Here is a 25,177-nt window from a genome sequence, read left to right as displayed (position 1 = left end):
AAAACTAGAATCTGGGGGAATGCTTTCTGAGCAGGACCACTCATTCTGATTTCCTTTGTAGGAAGAGAGAAAATTTTCAAAGACTGTACAAGGGAAAGTGCAGAGCAGTTATCTGCACTCACTTCTGGAAATTGGGGAGCTGCTGAAAAAAAGACTTGAGACCACAAAGAAACTAAAAATTTAAAAGTTAGTGTGAACCACGGGCACTGATGATTCTACAACAGAAAATGACATCATCTTCCCAGGCAAAAACTACATCTGGTTGACCATCATTTTAAATCCAGAACTTCCTCATAAAATGCATGAAGGACTTTGATTGTGAATTAATTTTTTAGGTATTAAATGTATACAACTGATTAAATTATTGTATATAAACCAGAAGCAGGACCCTTGTCTGGGTTTGACCACTTTTTATACATGTTCATATGCATATGGCAGCCACAAGAGAACCCCACTTTTCTTCTTCCCTTCTATCACCAGAAACATCTGGTGGGTGGTGGTGGTGGTTGGGGGTGTCCTATAAAAGCAGCAATAGAAATTAAGCATAAAGCATTGCACTCAGAGCAGCTGAATGGCCCTACCATTATAGCAGTGGGTGTTTTGGTCTGGTCCTTGAGCCTTAGGAAGCAGGAAGCCAGTAGAAGGGGACCATGATTGGGAGCAGGCCCTCTTTCCAGCTGCTTAGCTCCCACAAAACCCAAGGTAGGTACTCAAAGGGCTTCCAATTAAATTTGGCGTAAGCACCTGCCACTGAAGGGCATCACTCAGATGATCACAGGCCCTCGTTTTTTGGCTTAATAATGCCAGTGGCCAAGACATCCCCATCCTGGCTCCTGCAAGAGTTAAATCAGACAGGCTTCTGTTAACTTATAGCTGTTTGGAGGGGAAAGTAGTGCAGACCACTTATAAGCCTGCTGAGGACTAGCTTGCTATCTTTTGTCTGTTTGGGAAAGACAGGAATCACTGTTTTAAAGAAGAGAGGTGTACATAATTTATGCAGGCAAGTCTAATACCAGTGTCATTGGTTTTGAGATATATATATATATATGTATATGCTTTTACATATATACGTATGTTTTCAAGCATATATACATGTGTATATATGCTTGAAAATAAAGATTTAATACTTAGTGTTTTTTAAGTGGGGGGTTTGGGAAGGAAGGAAGGAAAGAATGTATATTAATATGGATTTAATCTAGGTTTTAAGTTTTAGGCTGGCAAAAGAAACATTATCAGTTGGGTTTGAGGTTGCATTTACTTTTTTCAAACTTGAGAGTTATACCAGGATGGTGTTTAACCTTGTTCACCTGGAGCTCCCCAAGACTGTAGCTTTAGAGGTTGGTCTGACAGAAAACGTAAACATTGCTCTTGAAAATGTTACACATTTTATACAATTGCTTTGGTAATTTTTTTGTGTTGGAATCTGTGCTTTAGTCTTTGGTCTTTGTTATCCAAATACCATTAAAGTTAGTAGTTCTGAAAAAGCAAAGAAATGAATTTGATGAGGAAATTCAAGTATCTAATGGAGGATTGGTCTTGAAGGCCTTCCAAGTTCTCTCCAACTCACTTCTCCAGTGAAATGTGATACTTTTTTCTTTTAAAAGCAACCAGAAAAAAGAGCTTAGAAAATCTCTTTATGCAAAGCAACTGCATTTTGTTTCCATCATTTGGACTTTAGATTCACAATTTGATAGGGTGATAACTGTCTCAACTTGCAAGGAAACTGTTTTGAAAATTACTGAATTACCTTTTCAAAATAAGACTTGTTGGAAATCTTAGTCCATCCAGTAATTTCAAAAAACTAGATTTGATGTTAATTGGTAGCCAGAGCTGTCATACCCCATCCCAAAAGGAAAGAACTGCTTTGAACAAGATGAATTAAAAATTGATTCCAAATCTAATAACATTTCACAAAACTATGGCCTATTTAGATGGAACTTTGTGTATGGGGGGGTGGGGCTATGTGTGTATGGCATGTGTTCTTGAAATGATGTTTCTCTGAATATCCAAAAATACTGTACATAGAAGTAGAAATGCTCTTTGAAACAAGTCTATCAACTGACCATGATCATTCTAGAATGTGTGCTCAGTGAGCTGGCCTTGGTCCTCAGGGACAGTGTGTGACTCCAGTGGTCTGCCTACCTATTTTCTTTCCTAGGGGCATCTGGGTCCTCTACTGGTTTTAGTGACAAACAATGTTACGTTGGGGTTATGCTTCTTTGTTACTTAACTGATTTCCCTACTAAATGTAGCATTTCAATTAGATCCAACCTCTTACATTTTGAGAGAATTGTAAAAAGAATGAAATTATGCAGAAATGGCCAATATCTTTTATTGATCTGTTCTTTTGGAAACTGTCATGCACTATAAATTGTGTACAGTTAAAAAAAAAAAAATATATATATATATATATTCTTACACGAGTAAAAAGCACCCTCTCCAGCAATTGTATGTCATTGGTATTTGAAGAGAATTCCCAAATAACTCATTGCTGCTGCTGCTGTTTTTACTTTGTTTGGGTTTTTTGTTTTTATTTTGTGTGGAAAATTGATATTTTAAAAAAAAGGAAAGGAGAAAAAAAAAGACTACTGTTTACAGACTGAAAAATTACTGCTTTTTATACTACTGAGATCCTAAGTTAAGACTCTCCAAAGCAAACATTTGGTTTAAATCATATATCTGATGTGGATAAAAGGTAGAGAAATTTTTAGTGTTCTCCACATAATGGAAAATGTACAAATGCCTAGTTGTGTTGCCCATCAATTTTGTATATTTTCATAATTTTAATTGTTCAAAATTGCATTATATTTTGCAGTCACTATGTTCAATCTGGATTTGTCTTTCATTTTAACTTTTAATATAAAAGGGGGTTTCAATGTATCTACAGCCTTGTTATTGAAACTCTTCCTACTTTTTTGCTCTGATTTATTAACGTGGGAAGCATATATTCTTCCTTCTTCAGAATTAAGTGAAGCATAGCAAATCTACTTTAAACTGGATGGGTTAATTTATATAAAACACTTTCAGTTTGGCACTTTTGCCTGGTTCATTTTTGTTCGTGTTCTTAGAAGCCACAACTTTTTAAATGGTATAATTCATTTCAATTTTGTATTGTTATATTCCTCAGAAAAATGATACTTGTGAATTTAAAATTACTCCAAGGCCACACTAGTCCTTTTGTTTAATAGCACCTTGCGCTTTAGTATTCATTAATTAGATTTATGCATGTATTGGGCATTTATTGTGTGCCAGATTCCATGTTAGGCTCTGCTGATACAATGGTAAATGAGACTGTGTATCCTAGTTAGTGGCTGAAGTGGGGGAAGAGACAATAAAGGTAAATATTAGTTTGTAATTAATTCCTGACTAATAAAAGTCAGGATATATGATAAGCAGGGTCACCACAGGACCTCTCAGATGGTGCCATCTAACCTGAATGACGAAGAGTCAGCCTTGGAAAAGGGAATACAAGTCAAAGGCAGGAGACTGCTGAGCATGTTCCCGTGACTAGGAAAAATGGTTCAAGTGCCTGGGACTTAAAGGAGTGGAAGAGGAGTACAGATTGAGATAGAAGGTAGAATGGGATTAGAGCAATCAGGAAATTGTAGCCTGGGGAAGGAATGAGATTTCTAAATTTAGTGGGAAGTTACTGGAGGATTTCAGGCAGGCTGATGACATGGGTTTTTTATCCAAGAGTATATGAACGTACAGGCTGAGATCAAACGTTTATTCATACATGCAACACAGTGGGAAGAGCTGTTTTTCTTTCTAGTTTCCTTTCTGTCCTGTGATATTAAATGCCCTTAATTGAGCCCCGGAAAAGTCAGTTTTTGCTTCTTCAGTTATGAATTAATGCCACCTCAACATTTTTTTCCCCTTTAACAAAAAGTGGGCACTTGGCTGTTTCTCACTGCCATTTTTGAGTTCCTCAAAGGTGGACTCAGGTTTCTATTTTTTTCATGTTCCCTGTTTTTGAGATGCTGTCACTGCCTCGATGCAGACATGTATTTCATAGTAACAAGCAGAGGGTAAGCAACCATGAGCCAAATGCTTATAAAAATTATTTGTGGGGTACCTGTGTTTATGCTTGAGCGTAGTAGTTTTTTGCAACCTCAGCTTCCACATACCTAGTAAAAGTGGGTTCTAGATAATGTACTGTTTTATGGATGAGAAAAGCAGTTATTGCAGATAAGGCTACTAAGGCCAGGCAGTAAGGTAAGGGATGGGTAAGATTCCAACTCTTAAGCATTGATGAAATGAGCTAAAAATCAGTGTCTCTCCCCTCACCCACCGCCCCCACCCACCCACCTCACATTCTTCATCTTGATTCTATCTTAGAGGTTCTCTACTGAAGAACCATTCTTTCCTAAAGCAATTCTAATGCTGTGTGTGTGTGTCTGTGTGTGTATCACCAATTACCAAGGACTATTAGTAACTTTCTTTAGAACAGGACTCATGTTGGCTCCAGGGGCTCATTGTGCTTCAGTTTATCTGGAAATTCCCTTAAAAATTGTGTAGGATTTGATTCTAGGAAGCCATAGCCTTTATTACAGTCTAGTTATTTTCCACACAATATTAGTAAATTATATGCTAATTAGTAGAGGGAAGGAATCCATTGGACGTGTTAGGGAAGATTTTTGTGTGGCATATACAAATCACTGCAGATTCTAAATGAGAAACACGGCCTACCTTTAATGAAAAATATTTATGCAAAGAGTCTTTGATGTATGATAGTGCCATCCAATAGCCTGCATTTCTTCAACTCAAAACCCTAGGCTTATAATGATAGAAGGCATGGACCCATCCAATGAAATGCCCGTGGGTGGGTTGCCACTTTCCTGTCTTTCCCCTTACAATTGAGAAATGAGACCATATTCGAGGACTGAATTTAGTTTGAGAGTCCTTTCTCTACCTGTCATTTGTCTTACTCTGATTTCTATAAGACAACGAATACTTCAAAGAATGGAACTGACTGTTTAAGGTAGATGAGAAAAAACTAGGACAGCTCAACAAGTTTACCAGTGAGAAGTATGGAAAAAGATCTTCTGGATTTCTCAGTTAGAACTGAAATAATGAGTAGGGGACATACTGAAATTATTGGGCCTAACATATAAATAGTTATTCTTTTGTCAAATATTGAGAGTATCGATGCTGGCCATGGGCAGGTGTTTAGGCTTAAACATCTTTTATCTAGCTGGTTTGAATTGTTAGTCTAAGCTGTGCGATTTCTTTTGTTTTCCATCCAATTAAACACATGAGTTTTGCTGTATTTTTTGTTCCAAGTGATTTTAAATACCCAATATGGCTGAAATGGAGGAATTTAAAGTTTTACTTGCCAACTCTGCTCGACTTAAATTTCTTCGTGTGGGTGCAGTTAGACATTTTATAAGCTGCAGTTTGATATTTTCAAATAGTTAAGTATGGAAGTGTGAATGCTACCATGAAGCTTACTATTGCAGATAACTGCTCATCACTCTTGAGATTTGAAAGTCAGTACAGTGCTCTCCCACTCTGCTTATTAAAAAGCTGGTGGTTACTGAGTAATCAGCAGTGACAAGGTGACTTAGATGGACAACAATCCCTTTCTAAAGAAACGTTCAAATTGAACTGAGTTATATCATTTAGCTGTCTAGATGCAACTCTTAAAGAAACTTACCAGACTATACTGGTAAAACTAAGAATCTGCTATATGTATCTTACGGAGTATGGGAAAGAATTTACTGCTATTCAACTTCAAAGACCAGAAAACGGACAATGCATTCGACCAGCTGCAATCAGTCCACCTGAATCTGAACACCTGTGGAAAGGAAATTAAAGGTAGGTCTTGAGCTCAGCCTAGTTTCCACAGTGTTACCAGGTTAGTCTGTTACCCTGGTAGAGCAGAGTCCACACCACCTTAGCTTTAAAAAAATAAGTTCCAAGGAAAAAGCAGGCGACAGGCCAAAGCATAATTTGTAAAAGAAAACTAAATGGCTACAGGTCTACTTAAGGAAAACACAGAAACTTTAATTGGGATCAGAATCATACCTTTCAAGAACCTGGGCAGTATACTCCTCTTTATAGCACCGATTTCTTCTGAGGGGGAATTTCACAAGCCATCCAAGTGTTCACCAGCTATCCGCGACTGGCTACAGAGATGTTCCAAGCCCAGTCACAGTGTCAGTGTCCACGCATGCTTAGATTTCTGGTTTCGTGCCACTTTTCCTACAACTCCCTGATAGCCCAGGAGAGTTTCACAGCCAGAAGGTAACTTACCCCTCCCCACCCCACCAAACCCTGGAGTGCCTTCTCACAGCTCCTCCTTCTCACCCCCCTTCTTCTGGAAGGCAGTCAAAATGTTTAAGCTCTTCTGGAGTTCTTCCTTCTTCCCATCACTCATCTTGTTCTTCTCAATCAGCTTGGTGATCCTGGTCATCTCTGATGCTGGGAAATCCTCACCTTGGTCCAAGATCTTTCCCATGATCTTAAGGTATTGCTCGGCCCACTTCTTGTCAGTCTCCTTCACACTCGCGAGGTTGTCCTGCCCCTGCTTCAAGAGGGCCTGGCGGGCCTCCACACCAGAGGCCCTGATGAACTCCCCAGCAAGGGTGTCATATGCAGGCAGGCAACCAGGCATACCTAGGTAGATCCCATGTCCCTTTAGCCAGCGCTGGATGGCTCCAACCTTAACTGCCCCACTATACAGGATTGGGTTCTCAAAGTCCCCATCCTGGAAGAGATAGAAGACTGGGTAGCTCTCTTTGTCCAGCTTGTATTTCTCACTCAACTCCATATTCAGCTTGTCGCCATAATCTGTGAATGGAAACCAGAAATGAGGAACAAGACCCCGAGGAAGGCATGGCAGGAGGTTGCTGTGAGGCCCGAGCTGAGAATTCCAGCTGTCAGAATTCCTCCTCTGCTACTCCCTAACCACGGGGCATTAGTCAAGTCCATTACCTCTCTGACCTTCATTTTCCTCATTTGAAAAGGGGGAATTCTGCATATTTATTATACGTGCCACTATGTGCCAGGGACTGTCCTCTAAGTGCTCGGGATTTAGTTGTGATTAAGAGTACCACACTCCCTGACCTTAAGAGCTTACACTCTTCAAAGTGTGAGAAGAGATAATAAACAAAAGAATGTAAGTGATTAGCGCCATGACAAAAATGAAACGGTGACATGTGAAGATGACATGAACTCATGGACCTGAAAACGCAGCAGCCAGACATATCAAGATGTGGGAAGAGTGTTTCAGGCAGAAAGGACTGCAAGTGCAAAAGCTCTGAGGCAGGAATGAGCTGCATGTGTTTAAGGATTACGGGAATGTGTGGTAGGTAATGAACATGGCCCCTAACACTTGAACGCTCTTGGGAGGACCCAATAAGGGGATATGTGCCACTTAACCTGGCAGAGTTAAGTGTTTAATATGTGGTGGTGGTTGTTTTGGTTGCTCAGATGTGTCTGACTCCTTTGCAACCCCATGGACTGTAGCCCATTAGGCTCCTCTGTCCAGGGATTGCCCAGGCAAGAATACTGGAGTGGGTTGCCATTCCCTTCTTCAGGGCGTCTTTCCGACCCAGGGATCGAACCTGTGTCTCCTCCATTGGCAGGTGGATTCTTTACCACTGAGCCATCAGGAAAGTCTGACGTGGTAGCTGTTACTATTTGCTATGTCTTTCCCAACAGGCAGTGGCAGCCCCAAGGGCTGACACGATGACAACTACTTGCTTATACCTCGCCAAGACCACCTGTTACTGGGTAGTGGTATAGGAAGTGTGGGGTTCCAATCCTAGGTCTGTCACTTCATAATCTTGAGCAAGTTTCTCTAAGCATCTGTTTCTTCATTCGGGCATCATAAAACTTTTCACAGTTGCCACAAGGATGACATACATGTAAAACACTTGGCACAGTGGCCTGGCACACAGTAAACATTTGAGCTGAGTTTCTGTGGTCATAGAATCTGCTCAAGCTAAGCCTGCCGTGGGTACCAGACTCCTTGAAAGGCAATGACCCCATTTACACTAGATGTGTGTGGCTCAGACAGGAAGATGCTGGGGTGTTCTGACAAATAGGGAAGTAACCCCTAGTTTCTTCCCCCTCTGCCCTCCTCAGTCATTCCAGACTTATCCATACCTGAGATCCCCACCTCTGCCACCAGGAGATCATCACTGGAAGCTGAGTTTTCAGCCAGACGCTTGAACTCATCCTGCTTCTCACCATAGGGGTACTGGGTGTCAAACTTCACCAGGACGAACTTGCTTTTGGGAATGACCTGAGGGCATATAGAGCTGAGCAAGTGAGGGTTCCCAAGGACCTGTGGGGCTAATTCCCTTTCCCCAGGGACCTCTTTCAGGGTGGAAACCAAGCCCACAAGGGAGACAAACTCACAAACATTCATTCATTCGTTCCCTCATCCCTCGATTCATTTAACAATTTGATGATGTTTGCTGTGTCCCGGGGACCCCATTAAGTAGTTGCTCACACTAATCAAACTGTCTGCAATAAACAATGCTACAGACGTTCTAAGGCCTTCTCTTCCAGTGGCCCTTTGGTAAGACTAAGGAAGCCTACCGTTAGCACACACTAGGTTAGCCCCTGTCACGCCCATCATCCCAAGGGGCCTTTCTGGAACCAGCCAACCATCTATAAAGGAGCTGGCACCATGAAAGACACTCTGGTGAAGAGGTCCAGAGTTTGAACTCTGCAATTTCAGGGTTCACAGGAAGTTGCTGAGAGGCTAGGCTTGGGACAGTGTCCCCTCTCTAAGCGAGCTGGATTCAGTTTAGATTGGTTAACACAAGCAGTTATGTTAGATCTCGAGTATCTAAACTGTCAGGATCAAGATTTTATTTTAATTGTAAAATTTACATCACATAAAATTTGCCATTTTAAAGTGTACGATTCAGTGGAATTTATTGCATTAACTCTGCTGCACAACCATCATTAATACCTACTTCCAGAATATTTTCCATTTTCATCATTGAAAAGGAACCACATATCCATTAAGCCGTCATTCCTCAGTCCTCCTCCTAAGTGACCTTTTGTGTGTGGCTTGTTTCCCTTAGCATAATGTTTTCAAGATTCATTCATGCTGTAGCATGCATCAGTATTTCATTCCTTTTTATGGTCAAATAAATATTCCATTGTATGGATATATCATATTTTGTTTATCCATTCATCAGTTGAGGGATATTTGGGTTGTTTCCACCTAACGGTTATTTGTGAATAGTGTTGTTATCAACACTTGTGTACAGGCTTTTGTCTGAACACCTCTTTTCAGCTCTTCTGGGAACATACCTAGGAGTGGAACTGCAGGGTCATATAGCAATTCTATGTTTAACTTAACGAAGAAATGCAAAACTTCACTTTGATGGTGTTACCCAATGCACAGATTTTTATCTAATAAGCTCCCTCAGGTCAGTAGCACTGCCTTCCCTCCTACAACCTTTTATTTTTCTAATCAAAGTCATCATGGCTGGTTAATTTTTCAACACAGGCAATCACTGCTGTAATTAAATCAAGCTCACACTATTCCAGTTTTTGTTAGTCCGTGTTCCTTTTTTTTTTTTTTTTTGATGTCTGTTTGGTTTTAAAAAATATATAACAGTGCCCAGGGACACAAAGGAAGAGGGAGAAGGGTCCAGAACAGGTAATCTTTAAATGGTCACTGATCCCCGGAAGCAGGGAAGACTTAAAAATATAAATCAGACCACATCCCTCTGGCCCATCTGGCCTTATTTTAGTTTCAACAAACATTTCTACTCAGATCCTTTTCATTTGCTATCTCTACTGGCTGGAGTGCCCTTTCCCTGGGCCTTTCCATGGTTATCAAAGCTGAGTACAAATGTCCTCTCTGAACAGAGAGGCCTCCTGCGCTCATACCATCTAATTCTGCTTCCTTTCCATCAAACTCTATCATGCCACCATGCACCAGTTTCTTCACTGCATTAATCACTCTGAAATCCTTATTTGCTTGTTGTCAGTCCTCTCCACTAAAATATACATTTATGAGAATAAGGACCCTCTCTGACCTGTTTTCTGCTGTATCCCTAGTGCCCAACAGCACCTAGCATGTGACAGATACTCCAAAAATATCTAATAAATGAACAAACCCAGGATAGGCTTTGGTAGCAGATGCAACATGTCCAAGGAGAAAATTTTTTACGAAAACACATGATAACCTACCTTCAAAGGGAGTTCCATTTATATTATAGAATAATATTAATAATCATGTCTCTCTCTCTGTGTGTGTTAGGTCACTCAGTCGTGTCCAACTCTGTGACCCCATGGACTATAGTTCACCAGGCTCCTCTGTCCATGGAATTTTCCAGACAAGAATACTGGAGTGGGTTGCCATTCCCTTCTCCAGGATTAATAATCAGACAGTGATTTAATACTGAAATAGAATAGAGAGGACTTCATCTTTTATTTTCACCATTTTTAGCCATCACAGAATGGTTTTGAATGGCAAAGTAAAAGTCACTAAGTCATGTCCGACTCTTTGCAACCCCATAGACTATATACAGTCCATGGAATTCTCCAGGCCAGAATACTGGAGTGGGTAGCCTTTCCCTTCTCCAGGGGATCTTCCAAACCCAGGGATCGAACCCAGGTCTCCCGCACTGCAGGTGGATTCTTGGCCAGCTGAGCCACAAGGGAAGTCCTTGTTTGAATGGCAAACATTTGGATGATTAATTTTTTCTTGTTCTTTCAATCTGTACCTTTGAACTACTTTGGAAATCTCTCTCCTTTCCTCATCCTTGAGGAATCTGTTCCATATTAACCTACACTTAGGCACCTTGTTTCTTCAATGTATTGATGAATTCATCATTCATTCATTGAACAAAAAGGTACTGACAGCCTATCATTGCCAGGCACTGCTCTAAGTGAATACAGAAGTAAAGGAAACAGACAGGATCTCTTACTTTTAGTGGTCGTAAAGGGCAAGAAACAAACAAAAAACAACACTGGAGATCATAGAAAGACCCCTGGATACAGTAACCCTAGGAAGCTCCCCTTTTGTTCTACAGTGATGGAAACAGTGAGATTTAGAAACAGACTGCAGAAAACATTTGTTCAGTCAACACATTATTACTGAGCATCTTCTAGGTAACAGGTAAACTGTTAGGTCGTGCAGATGATCAGTGAACAAGATAGACAAGGTAGTTCTTCACAAGTATATAATATTCTAGTGTGGGAGATGATACACTAGGCAAGAGAAAACAAAACAAAACAGTGATGAGAGTTCAGAGAAATCAAACAGAGCAATGTGACTGGCACTTCAGATTGCACGAGGGGGAAATCTGAGAAAGCTAAAGTGTTTATCACTCAGTCGTGTGCAACTCTGAAACCCTGTGGACTGTAGCTTGCCAGGACCCTCTGTCCATGGGGATTCTCTAGGCAATACTGGAGTGGGTAGCCATTCCCTTCTCCAGGGGATCTCCCTGACCCAGGATGGAACCCAGGTTTCCTGCACTGCAGGCAGATTTTTTCCTGTGTGAGCCATCAGAAAAAACCCCTGGAATGGAGGGGGTGGAGGTAATTTTAAAAGATAACATTTAACCCAAGCCTGAATGAAGAGCAGCAACCAACCTTTCAAAGATTGAGCAAAGAATGTTCTAGTCACAAAGAACGGCAAGTACAAGGGCCTAAGGCAATAAGGAGCTAGGAATAGCCAGAGGACAGAGCACGGCAAGTGTGGTTGAAGCAGAGGGGGCAAAGAGGTGAATTGTTAAGGTTTGAGGAAAGGAGAGGGAAGCAGGGATCAGATCATGCAGGAATTCAGCTACTGTGTGAGTGGACTGAGAGGCTCCAGAGTGGAAATCTGCAGACTAGTGAGGAAACTACTTGAGATATAGCCTAGACTAGGGTGGTAGCTATAAAGATGGAGATACACTAATAGATGAGGAAATACTGCTACCATTAACAGTGCGAAGTTTCCCTCTAAGTCATATTTGGTCTGTGATGTTATCCCATATCCATGTTTGGGTGGTAGTGGGTTCCCTTTGCCAAGAAAGGCCCCCAAAGCAAAGGGTGCTGTGGGGGTGTGCCTGACAACCAACTGGTCATACCTACACTTTTGAATTTTTAAACTTTGCATTCAAAGAGCCACAGGTGCCAACTCCACAACAGAGAACCCTTTCAAAAATACTGAGTTCAACCAACTGAGACAGATTTAGAGCTCCACTTCTTGGTTTCACTTCCCAGCAATGGGCACAAGTTAAGAAAATAAAACGACTGGCTCTCTCTCAACACTCAGCTTGCCCATCACAATGGGCGAGATTAAAAAGGTGCCTGCTGCTGCTAAGTCGCTTCAGTCGTGTCCGACTCTGTGTGACCCCAGAGACGGCAGCCCACCAGGCTCCCCTGTCCCTGGGATTCTCCAGGCAAGAACACTGGAGTGGGTTGCCATTTTCTTCTCCAATGCATGAAAGTGAAAAGTGAAAGTGAAGTCACTCAGTCGTGTCCCACTCTTAGCGACCCCATGGACTGCAGCCTCCCAGGCTCCTCCGTCCATTGGATTTTCCAGGCAAGAGTACTGGAGTGGGGTGCCATCGCCTTCTTCGAAAAAGGTGCCAGTGGGTGCAAAATTAGAGGACAGGGACTGCATTCAGCCTTCAACATTCCTAACGTCCATTTACCCAGGCCAAGACCCCAATTCTGTAAATATGGAGGCAGGGGTAGAGGCAAATCCTTCCATGTCTCGACCAAATTTTATCTGTCACCAGGCCCAAGACATTCACTACAGGGTGGACGAAACGAAACTTATTCTTAAAACCTGCACTTTTTAAGGAGACGCAGAATATCTATACAGTGGTTGCAATGGAAGCCAACGCGAGAGAGGCGCTGAAACGCAGGCTAACAAGCCGCGCGTTCCGACCTTCGTCCCAGCTGCGCTTGGAGCCTGGTGGCATCCGCCTCGCACCGCCCTCCGGTTCTCCAACTTGGGACTCAAGGATTGGATCTCGCCCGGCACCGCCCTCTTCCCTTAGGCGACGGGAAGGCTGCATCTCCGCAATACTTTAGCAAAAGAGGAAGCAAATGCAAATACTGCAAAGGTGTTTGGGGACCCTCGATCGTATGCTCTGTGGTCAGGATACGGTCTGGGCCCAGAGTCCATCAGTCCTACAGGACGGTGGGAAGTCCCCGGACCGTCGCCACAGACCACCTCCTGCCAGCTGTCAGTCCCCTGCGTCCGCTCACGGGTGCGCGCTCCCTTGGGCGGTCTGGCTGCACCTGCGCGCTAGATTCCCGGCCCCTTTACCTTGTAGAAAGTGATTGTATCCAGGGGAAGGGCGCCCTTGGTGTGCAGGCCACTGCTGTCTTGCGGAGCGGAGAGGAGGAACAGGAGAAGTGGAAATAATGGGGAGAGAGAAGCAGCGCGGGGAATGGCGGCAGCCATAACGCCGGATTCTGGTAGTAGGTGCTGGAAAGACTGCAGTGGAGGAAACGCCGAGCCAGGGACCACGAAGTTTAGGCGGGCAGGCTCGGGTGCGCGCACGTGTACAGCCCACCAGGCACACGCCAGCCTAGGCTGAGAGGGAGGAGCCACGCGAGGGGCGGGGAAATGGAGCTGCCGCGCGTGCGCACTCGGCGAAGCCCGCGCAGGTCGAGGGTGAGAGGGCGGGGCCGCGTAGGGGGGGAGGAGGACGGACGGCAGTGCCAGGGAGGCTGGGGGAGAGGATGAGGAAGCGGCGGAAGAGACGAAGAGTCTGCTGCGCACGCGCACTCTGCGAGGTTGGCCATCCACCTGGCCTTCTCCGCTCATCCTACGCCTGAGGCGCGGCCTGAAGCTCGTGTTTGGCGTGTCTGCAACTTTTCGTTTGCTGTCTCCTTTTTCGAAGGCGACGAGGCAGGCCTTCATTTGTTTCTGCCTCTAGCCCGTCAGGCAGTCGGCTGGGACCTCTTGCTACTTTGTTAGCCAGTATGACTGCAACAAACCCTCCGTCAGGTGGCCCAGAATTTTCCTCAGTCAGTCACACTCCGCTCCCTCAGCCGCGACCGCAGTTGGACAGTGAGACTCAACTTTTCGTCAGTGTGGCGGTCAGGCCTTTCCTGCCGCTGCCCAAATCTGATATTAGGCCTGCTCTGTGGTGAGTGCCTCACCAGGGAGGCTCTGGGCTCCTATAAAAATAGGCTTCCTTGAAAGTTGACATGTGACATAGGTCTACCTATGTCCTAGGCGCTCTGAAAATTTTTTTGAAAGTTCTAGTAATTGTCTTCAACCGGTGTTTGTTCAGGGTAGTTTGCACCATATCCTGGTTTTGCCCGCGGGAATACAGAATGCAGAGCTGTGTACTGAACATATTCACTGGTGGGAGATGGAGACGCGGAAATAGCCTTATAGCCATTATAATGTAATTGGTAGAAAATAAGACTGTTAGTTTCGTGCAAACACAAATGGAGATTCGGTCAGCCAGGAGTGCCAACGAAAGTTCTGGATGGGAAACCCTCTGGTGGCTGGGTCTTGAAAAAAGAGGTGTTTACAAGGCAAACACCAAAGAGTATTTCTGGCAAGGGGGAAAGTATAATGAATCTGTGGCGGTAAACGGGGGTTGCGTTGTAAGGGTCTCATCAAGATAAGAGGTTTGGAGCCACCAGAGCTTTTATCCAGGAGAGTAACTTAGCTTTGCCGTCACTCAGCAATAAAGGGGGTGCGTTGGAAGGCAAAAAGCTGAGGGCAGGGAAATTCATTGCAGTAGTCTTGGTGGGAGAGACTAAGATCCTGTAATAGATCCTAACAGTAAAGATGAAGAGATGAGGATGGAATTGAGAAACTTTTATAGAGTAGAATTCACAAGACTTGATGAACAAATGGATGTGCTGATCAAAGAATAAGTTATATAACACATTATAAGGGGCTTAGCACCAGATTAACCACTGTTGTGTTGTATAGTCACTGAGTCACGTCCAACTCTTTTGCCACCCCAGAGACAGTAGCCCTCCAAGCTGCTCTGTCTGTGGGATTCTCCAGGCAAGAGTATAGGGGTGGGTAGCCATTTACTTCTCCAGGGGATCTTCTTAACCCAGGATCGAACCCCTAAGTGCTCCATCTCCTGCTTTGGCAGGTGGAGTCTTCTCATTGAGCCACCTGGGAAGCCCAGAGTAACCACTGCAGGTGTCCAATAAATGTGTGTATGTATATATGTATGTATAAGAGAGTCATCAAAGATAATAGCCAATCTTGGATGGCCAGTATACATAGAAATTTTGAGAGAACCCTCTGTATGTGTGTTGGGAAGGTTCAGAAACATTTGAGTTTTCCCTGGTAAATTATTAAATAAAATGTGCCACATAGACAAATGAATAGAAGTTGGAGGAAGGGATATTTACTGTGAGGTGGTTTAAGAAGTCTTCGTGTAGCAGGTGGAAATGGAGTTAAGCCTTAGAAGAAAAAATGTTTTGATGAAGAACAGATTAAAAAGGAGAAGTTGTAATGAGCAGGATGCTTTGGGGAATGACTGGCTAGGCTTGAAGGAGTTCTTGAAACAGAAAGTTAAGACAGTTTTAAGCCCAGTTAGGGGAGAATCTTGAAAATCAAATGCTCTTTTGTCCTGTAGTCAATGTGTGCTTAGTCACGTAGTCAAGTCTGACTCTTTGTGACCACATATCTGGTAGCCGCCAGTCTCCTCTGTCCATGGAGATGCTCCAGGCAAAAAGACTGGAGTGGGTGGCATGCCCTCCTCCAGGGGATCTTCCCAACCCAGGGATCAAACCCAGGTCTCCCACACTGCAGGCAGATTCTTTATGTTTGAGCCACCAGGGAAGCCCCCTGTAGTCAATAAGGAGCTATTATCCACTTCTGAGTATATGAATGCCTAGAGTACATCTGTGGTAGTTAGTATGATTGATCAGGAGTGACTTTCTAGTCACGATTCACTTAGAAGTGGGTTTTGAAAAAAGTGAAAGAAGTGGCTTGGTTGGAGAGGAAAGGGAAACACTAGTACTTTTGCTATGAACTGCAAACATAATAGTAATTGTATTAAGCTCCCTTTCTATAGTGCACTGGTCCCAGTTAGTTACCTCATGATATAATTAGATTTCTTGGCTTCAGGACTTGACAACCATCATCTATACCAATAAGCCAAGTATAAGTCTCCATATTTAGGAAGTCATAAAATCCCAGTTGAGACTTGTGGAAAATCAAAAGGCTCACCCTGGGTATTGTATGGAGGTAGGAAGGAGGAGGTGGCAAGGCATGTTGGTTTAGTGAAATAAGAAGGAAGGAAAAGGACATGGTTTACTGAGACAACTAATATATAAATTCTCCCATCTTTTTTTCCTAACATCATCAAGCTGATGACCCCCCAATCTCACTGATCTCTTTGCTCTTTCTCTCATACACAAGGCATATTCCTGCCTCAGAGCTTTTATACTGGCTTTCTCTCTCTAGAACATTTTTTTTTTTCAAGATACTCATATGGCTGTCTCCTGCATTTCCCTCAAGCCTTTGCTTAAATGTCAGCTTCCTAAGATCTACCCTGACCATCCTTGAAAAAATCGGTTCTCTCTGAGCATTCATATACTCCGAAGTGGATAATAGCTCCTTATTGACTACAGGGGGCTTCCCTGGTGGCTCAAACATAAAGAATCCGCCTGCAGTGTGGGAGACCTGGGTTTGATCCCTGGGTTGGGAAGATCCCTGGGTTCGAAGAGGGCATGCCACCCACTCCAGTCTTTTTGCCTGGAGCATCTCCATGGACAGAGGAGACTGGCGGCTACCAGACATGCGGTCACAAAGAGTCAGACTTCACTACGTGACTAAGCACACATTGACTGCAGGACAAAACAGCATTTGATTTTCAAGATTCTCCCCTAACTGGGCTTAAAACTGTCTGCTTTCCATCTCTCTTCTCCCTTATTTTTTTCTGCGTAACACTCTTCAACTTAGCATACTGTATAATTTCCTTCTTTTACTTAGTGTCTGTTTCCCATGAAGGATGAATTTGGTTTTGTTTTTCTTATTGTTTTGTCTTTTGGGTTCACTGTTCCCAGCACCTAGAACAGTGGCACATGGTAGATGCTCAGTACATTCTTGTTCTGTGAATAAATGAATCAAGTCAATGAGAGAGAAACTATTCCATGCCTCTTTCAAAATTCCATTGATTCTTTCTTCATTCCCTTCTTAGATCACATCTTGTTCTTTGGCACTATCCTCTCCCTTAGAGCTAATTGCCTTCCCCCTGCAAGGTTTTGGTGATATTAACAATAGTTCTTTTAACAGAGATGTCTTAATGAACACTTAAGGCAGACTTCTCATTAAAAAATTGTTACAGAGGGAAGATTTGCTCCACAGTATGATTTTCTCCAAGCCCCGTACTCCTTTAAGAAGCTTTCAATATTTAATAACCATTTACTGAACATCTTTTACTCACACACTTCTGGGGACAAGGGTTACACTGGTGAAAAAAGCAGCTGTGCCGCTGCAGTCCTAGAGGAGAGACTAACATTAAGCACGTATACACATAAATATACAAGTCTACCATCCTTTCTCCTTATAAAAATGTTTTAGTTATCAATGGCTTTCTACAATTTCTAGGACTCCTAGCAATTTCTGCAGTTTTCTACAACTTTAGCAATTTTTCCAGCTTTACGTGAACTCTCACGTTTCATTCAGTGGTTTATTGGGTTAACTTCCAAGTTTTACCAAGGCCCTGGAGTGTAATTTGTTCAGGCGAGGAGTGGTGTATTCATTTAGAGCAGTCAGGTGCTCTCTTAAAATGTTTATCTTCGGTTCCCTCTTACAGTGTTTGTTTTATACTTTTTATTCTAAATAACATTCTTTTCAGTAGGAAAGACAGAAACATGTTATCCATTAATCGTTATGTCATGAATTTCAGCAATGGGAAATATCCTTCCTTGCTTTTGTCCCAAACTTCATTTTTTTAGACATTAGCGTTTTGAGATACAATTTAGATACCATACAATTCATCCTTTTAAAGTATACGATTCAGTGGTTTCCAGTAGAATTGTACAACTATCACCACTAGTTAATTTTAGAATATTTTTTATCACCCTAAAAAGAAAGCCTGTACCCATTAGCAGTCACTCCTCAGTTCCCTCCCAAACTTTCTTACCCTAAACAACACTAATCTACTTTCTGTCACTGTAAATTTGCCTGTTTTGGACTTTTTGTATGAATGAAATTGTATAATATGTTGCCCTTTGTGATTAGCTTTTTCTCCTATCCTAATGACTTCAAGACGCTTACTCCTTGGAAGGAAAGTTATGACCAACCTAGATAGCATATTCAAAAGCAGAGACATTACTTTGCCAACAAAGGTCCATCTAGTCAAGGCTATGGTTTTTCCAGTGGTCATGTTTGGATGTGAGAGTTGGACTGTGAAGAAAGCTGAGCACCGAAGAATTGATGCTTTTGAACTGTGGTGCTGGAGAAGACTCCTGAGAGTCCCTTGGACTGCAAGGAGATCCAACCAGTCCATTCTGAAGGAGATCAGTCCTGGGTGTTCTTTGGAAGGAATGATGCTAAAGCTGAAACTTCAGTATTTTGGCCACCTCGTGCGAAGAGTTGACTCATTGGAAAAGACTATGATGGTGGGAGGGATTGGAGGCAGGAGGAGAAGGGGACGACAGGATGAGATGGCTGGATGGCATCCCTGACTCGATGGACGTGAGTCTGAGTGAACTCCGGGAGTTGGTGATGGACAGGGAGGCCTGGCGTGCTGCGATTCATGGGGTTGCAGAGTCGGACACGACTGAGCAACTGAACTGACTGAACTGAGTAGGTGTGAAATGTCATCTCATTGTGATTTTAATTTGTATTTCCCTGGTGACTTATGGTGTTGATCATCTTTTCATGTGTTTATTGGTTATTTGTATAATTTCTGGGATAAGCCTTTTATTTTAAGCCTTTGTCTATGAATTCCCTGGTGGTCCAGTGATTAAGGCTTTGTGCTTTCACTGCCAGAGCTCAGGTTGGATCCCTGGTTGGGGAACTGAGATCCTACAAGCTGTGAAGTGCAGGAGAAACAAAACAAAACCCGTTGCCCATTTTTAAATTGGATTGTATTATTGAGTTATAGGAATTCTATTTGTATCTATATACAAATCCCCTTATTAGATATATGGTTTATAAATACTTCCGTGGGTTGTCTTTTTTCCTGTCTTGATGGTATCCTTTGAAGAACTAAAGTTTCTAATTTTGAAGAAGCCAATTTATATATGTTTTTCTTTTGTTGCTTGTGCTTTTGTTATCATATCCAAGATGAAATTGTCTAATAAAAGAGTTCTCTTGATGTCCCATTAATTTTTAAATTACCTTTCCCTGTTTCCCCATTAACCAGTTTCCTATTAGTATCACTGTACTGTTAAGAGTAAGAACTGTGATCAGACTGAGTTTGATTGTAGGTGTTATCACTTGATAATTCTGTAATCGGAAGGAAAATGACTCAGCTTCTTTAAGCCTCTATTTCGTCATCTGTAAAATAAGAATAGTACTTCTTACCTCAAAGATTGTGTTGAGGATTAAAATGCTTACATAGAAAGCACTTGATAACTGGTAATGATTATTATGAAAAGTTTTCTTTAAGTACTATTTTTGCTTAATTAAAATACTTTATTACATAGGTGTTTTTCTTGACTTTGTACCCCACTGCAATAACTTGATTCTGGTAGAAATTTAGTGAATATCTGTTAAATTGATACGTCCTATATACTAGTAGGGCTTCTCAGGTGGTGCTAGTGATCGAGAATCCACCTGCCAGTCCAGTAGATTTAAGAGACTCAGGCTCAATCCCTCGTTTGGGAAGATCCCCTGGAGGAGGGCCCAGCAACCCACTCTAGTATTCTTTTCTGGAGAATCCCACAGACAGAGGAGCCTGGCAGGCTGCAGTCCATAGGGTCACACGAAATCAGACGTGACTGAAGTGACTTAGCACACATGCACATATACTAGTGCAGAAGAATTGATGCTTTTGAACTGTGGTGTTGGAGAAGACTCTTGAGAGTCCCTTGGACTACAAGGAGATCCAACCAGTCCATCCTAAAGGAGATCAGTCCTGGGTGTTTGTTGGAAGGACTAATGTTGAAGCTGAAACTCCAGTACTTTGGCCAGCGAGGAGCTGACTCAGTTGAAAAGACTGATGCTGGGAAAGATTGAGGGCAGGAGGAGAAGGGGACGACAGAGGATGAGATGGTTGGATGGCGTCACCGACTCAATGGACATGAGTTTGGGTAAACTCTGGGAGCTGGTGATGGACAGCGAGGCCTGGAGTGCTGTGGTTCATGGGGTCGCAAAGAGTCGGACATGACTGAGCAACTGAACTGAACTGAACTGAACATATACTAGTAGCCCATTACATTGCAGACTGGGATGCATTTTAACTTGCTAAGGAGCTAAGTAAAAAGAGAAAACTGAAAATACATATCACCCACTTCATCATTTGGGCTTGGATTAGCCCTTGTAGAAAAGGATTTGGGAGGATTATGTTTCCAAAGACATTTCACAGGGAAACAGTGCTAAATATACAGGCAGGGGATTAATTTATAGAGAAAAATAGAAAATAAATCCTTAAATGTTGGTTGGTGGTATAAGCCATTTTAGAAGAGAGGCCAAAAGAGAAAAGTTCTCTTGCCAAGAGTAGCAGACTGATTTGCTGTGGCTGTTCTTGACATTTGTTCTTGACTGAGACAAGAGTCCTTTGTTCAAAAGCATTCTCTTATCACTGGTGAGACTGTCATTAGTCCTTCACCCTTATTAGATAGATGTGTGATTAGAGGCCTCAAAACATTCCCTAAGACTTTATGATAGGAGTTGCTGATCCAGAAATATACTGGTATTTTAATTTGTTTATCTAATAATTTAAGCAAAGTGATTAGAGCCTACCTCCATTTAACAATGTCCTGTCTTCCACTGCACATGATATTCTTAATTTCATGTGAAAATATGAATAATATATTTAAGTTACTCATGATTGAATTTACATTATCATTAAATATTTGTGAAATGTGTAAGGGAATGGTTAGATGAAATATAAATAGTTATGTAAATGAAATATTCTTCCTTCTGCTTTCTCCTTCCCCCAATTTTTGTCCAAATTTTTCCAATTCTTCCAGATAATGTTCAAATGACAATCAGTGTACATTATTTTTTGTGACAATTATTCAAGATTTTGGAATTCAAGTTATTTTTCTTACTATAGTATAAGGTCCTGGAAGTCTAGGTCTGTGTCTTTTTTGTCTTTATATATTTCATACCAGTGTTTTGTACAAAGTTGATACATAAACATAAGCATATTAAATTATGTAATTTAGTAATGTAATTATATGGTGGGAATTTTGGTACAGAATATTGAAGAAAATGTTACTGTTAAATAAATATGAGACATTAATAACCCCTTCTTCTTTCACACCTTTTCCAGATATTACTAAAAACTGACTAATTGAGTGAATATACAGTCTCTCTTCCCCAATGCAGGCTATTGTCCCTAAACAGGAACAGATTTCAAACAGAACTCCCTTCTTCCCTATTTTTCTCCCCATTTTTTCTATTCCATTTCTCCCTTGCAGCTCCATTTATCTTTTCTTAGTGACTCATTCTGTGTACTTTTTATTATTCCTACCTCTTGCCTCTTCTTAGAATCCCTAATGCTTTTTAGAACTTTGTTTCCTTGTCACCTGCTCTTTCTATTTTTGTTCTTTCTGCTAGGCTTTCTCCTCCACTTCTCACTACTTTCTCTCCTTGCCCTCAAGATACAGGGCAGGATTGGGTAGGGAGGAGCCCAGCTGGTTAAGGGTGGAGCTACCTGTTTACTGCTTGCAATTCAGAACCTGAGCAGGAAGGATCAGGCTGCTTAAATTCAGCTGAGGCTGAGTTCCGTATGGCCTTCCTACTGGAGACTAGCATTTTGGAGGACAGTTGGGATTTGGTGAGACTAGAAGCAGCCCCTCTCTTCTTTTTGGTTCCCCCTTCCTTCCTCCCTGGTCTGTATTTTTCACTAACAGTATCTCTCTCCATGCGATTAACTTTGCTTATTCCTTTTCCCCTGTTGCTTACTATTCTGTTTTTTCTCTGTCTAGCTCTCTGGCAGTCAACTTCATTTAGTGTCTGTTTGCCTTTTCTGTTACCTACTCTTTCCACTTACCTGACTGTTCTCTCTCAAAATTTAACTTTTTCTACCTCTTCCCCATTTTATTCTTGACTCTCTTAATTTTCTCATCCAGCTCTTTTTATTCAGTCATTTTCTGTCCACCTCTCTATTCTTTTCATCTTAGTGTTTCCCAGCGATGTAGCAATAAGGGAGGAAAAAGGGCCACCCTGGCTTTCCAGGGGCCTATTCACCCCTTTTACTCATTTTCAGACCTAACATGTTTTGATTAGGCAATGAAAGGTTTGTGTTCTGCACAGATAGTTAATAAATAGTGAAATTAGAGGAAGGTTGAATATTAAAATTTAAAGACTTTATGTTATTCTCATTTTCTCTTTTTATTTAGTTTTTTTCTGCAATACAGTGGATACAGTTTGTCATGGCTACTCTGAGGTAAGTTTATTTAATCTTATGTAATGTGACTGTTTAAACTACTACAAGCAGAACTGGAGAATTCTTGTAGTTTCTATATCTCTGCCCCCCACCCCCTGGGGATTTACTTTTATTCTTTAGAGAGAGATGCTCTTTACCATGCTGATTTTTTCTGAATAATAAAATGTAATAACATCAACAACTACAATAATAAAAAAACAGATTGAAGAAATCAAAAGATATTTTGGTCAACAGGATTGATTTTCAAAACCAGTTGCAAAGTGTTCACTTTGGTAGCCCATATACTAAAAATTGTAACGTTACAGAGACTAGCATAGCCCCTGCTTAAGGATGACACACAAATTCATGAAGCATTCCATATTTTTGAAACTGTGCAGTTTAATTTATATCAATTATATGTCAGTAACTATATAAAATCAGTAGCAAAAACAAAGTAGCCCCAATTGTCCTGTTTAATGAAAGTCTTTTATCTCTGTCAGTGTTATAGGTTCAAGCTCACTTGTTGCCTATGCTGTATTCCAGAACATACAGAAATCTCCAGAGGTGAGCCATCTGTTTTCATGTTGGATTTGAATTTTCAGTGACTTAGCCTTTGAAATAATTAAGTGAGGTGGGTGTCCCCTGTAAGTGGTGGAATAATTCTATAAGTTGCTTGTGAATTTGTCATTTTGATACATTGGGATGCTTTAGACATTACCAGTAGATCTCCCTTTTCTTTTAGTAGTTGTTTTAACTATAATTTTTAATACTGAGAAATTGACTAGATGTGGATTAGTGGATAAATGTAGATTTTTTTGGAGTATGCATTAATTATTAAAGTCAAGGAGATGGAAGCCTATAATTTGCTCTAAGCATGGCAGGGTCCTGCCAAGAGGTGAGTTTTCTGATGTTGATATGTTGGTAAAGTTGCTAGTGGGGCTGGAAATAGTTCAAAGACTGCTATACAAAAGATATTTATTTTGCTGTTCTGGCCTTCTGGCAATTACATTTCACAGTGAAAACAGAACAAAAATACATCCTATGTAAAACTAATCATACCAAAAAAACCCTTTCCTTTTGTTGAGATGTAATTGACAAATAAAAATTGAATATTCTTAAGGTATTAAAAAAAACCAACCAGGGAGTTCCTCAGTGTCCTAGTGGGTAGGTTTCTGGGCTTTCACTGCCTTGAAAAAATATTTTAAGAAAAATATAAGGAAACTTTAAAAATCAGGCCAGGTGGCACAGAATTAAGCAAAATGTAATTTAGAACATGTATTAGAGAACTTTTGTAATGTAGAAAATGTCACTAGGTTTTATTTGGCCCACTCTAACTCCATATGTTAAATACTTTATCTTGTTGGTCCTCATCACTGTCCTGTGAGAAGAATGGTATTAGCTAAATTTTGCAGATAAGGAAATTGAGACTCGAAGTCATGAAATAAGTTGTTCAAGTTACACGGTAAGTAGCAGAGCAGGGATTTTTCAAAAGCCTTAACTCTTAACTACAATCCCCCTTAAAATTAAACACAATTTTCATAATTATTGTATTATTGGTACATATGCCCAGCATTTTAAACACGCTCTTCAGGACTTCCCTGGTGGTCCAGTGGTTAATACTGTGCTTCCACTGCAGTGGGCGTACGTTTGATCCCTGGTTGGGAAAGTTCCACATGCTGCTTAGGGCAGCCAAAAAAATAGAAACATTTTTCATTTAATCCTTAAAATAATCCTGTGAGGTAGATATTATTAGTCTGATATTATAGATGGAGAAATGGAATCCTTATTAAATTGATGGATTTTCCTAAGGTCTCATAGCTAGTAAGTATTAAAACTAGAATTTGGATGCAGATTTATCTTGTTCCAGAGCCTCTCCTCACCTGTATTTTTTTTGTTGTTGAAGATTTTTGTTTTTAATGTGGACCATTTTAAAAGTCTTAATTGAATTTGTTACAATATTGCTTCTGTTTTATGTTTTGTTTCTTTGGCCCTGAGGCATGTAGGATATTAGCTCCCTGATCAAATCTGTACCCCCGGCACTGGAAGGCAAAATCCTAAGCGCTGGACCACCAGGGAAGTCCCTCTCCCATACACTTTAAACCGCTGAAATATAGTGTCTAATGAAAAGAGAATTTTGAATTTCAGAGATAGAATGTGGCTATGTAAGTAAAACTAGAAAGTAGAAGTCTTGATACTGTATTATTAGTTGCCTGCCAAAGTAATCAGGCCACACATCTTCCTGTGACGTGAAATTACTTAATGTTTGCTTCCTGGATGTTTATTAAAATTGTCATCCAGGTGTGATTAAGTTAATAAAATATAAGTTACATAGAAAGGGGTAAGCAGAGATTCTCAGTCTCAGCCACTATTGACGTTTAAAATTATATGATTATTTGTTATAAGTGGCTGTCCTGCATCTTAGGCTGTTTAGCAGACTTTACCTATTGGATGTTACAGAAATCTTCCTCACCCAGTTGTTATAACCAAAAATACGTTCAAATGTTGTCAGATGTCTCCTGGAAGAGACAGTCACTCCTGATTGAAAATCGCTGCTCTAGGGTGACCTCTGCCATGACAGTGGGTTAGAGCTTTATAAAGATGTGGTGTCTAGTTTGGCCTGGGGTACAACCTTTAATTTCTCTGGCTTCAGTGCTCATACCTTTCACATAACCAGAGCCTGGAGGACCTTCAGTTCAGTTCAGTTCAATCGCTCAGTTGTG

At 41.4% G+C, this 25,177-nt stretch overlaps 3 protein-coding genes across 3 annotated transcripts in view; 2 read left to right on the top strand and 1 right to left on the bottom strand.

Annotated features, from left to right (window-relative positions):
* The window catches only part of NAA25 (N(alpha)-acetyltransferase 25, NatB auxiliary subunit), a 65,107-nt gene extending 62,073 nt beyond the window's left edge, over positions 1–3,034 (top strand). The window contains exon 24 of the mRNA XM_018061148.1: positions 62–3,034. Coding sequence (XP_017916637.1) covers positions 62–184 — 123 coding nt within the window. The 3' untranslated portion in view covers positions 185–3,034. The remainder of the gene's footprint in view (positions 1–61) is intronic.
* Positions 5,983–13,540, bottom strand: ERP29 (endoplasmic reticulum protein 29). The gene is made up of 3 exons (XM_005691552.3): positions 13,244–13,540; positions 8,113–8,251; positions 5,983–6,792 (listed from the first exon to the last, which is right to left on the bottom strand). The coding sequence occupies exons 1-3, from the start codon at positions 13,379–13,381 to the stop codon at positions 6,290–6,292; spliced, it is 780 nt and encodes a 259-aa protein (XP_005691609.1). The 5' UTR covers positions 13,382–13,540; the 3' UTR covers positions 5,983–6,289.
* TMEM116 (transmembrane protein 116) overlaps positions 21,749–25,177 on the top strand; it is a 29,977-nt gene continuing 26,548 nt past the window's right edge. The window contains exons 1-3 of the mRNA XM_005691553.3: positions 21,749–21,866; positions 22,432–22,478; positions 22,958–23,021. Coding sequence (XP_005691610.1) covers positions 21,819–21,866; positions 22,432–22,478; positions 22,958–23,021 — 159 coding nt within the window. The 5' untranslated portion in view covers positions 21,749–21,818. The remainder of the gene's footprint in view (positions 21,867–22,431; positions 22,479–22,957; positions 23,022–25,177) is intronic.

Source organism: Capra hircus, chromosome 17 (genome assembly GCF_001704415.2).
Source record: "Capra hircus breed San Clemente chromosome 17, ASM170441v1, whole genome shotgun sequence".
NCBI classification, from domain to species: Eukaryota; Metazoa; Chordata; class Mammalia; order Artiodactyla; family Bovidae; genus Capra; species Capra hircus.
The sequence above is the reverse complement of the archived record's forward strand: the minus strand, read 5'-3'. Positions and strand labels throughout refer to the sequence as shown.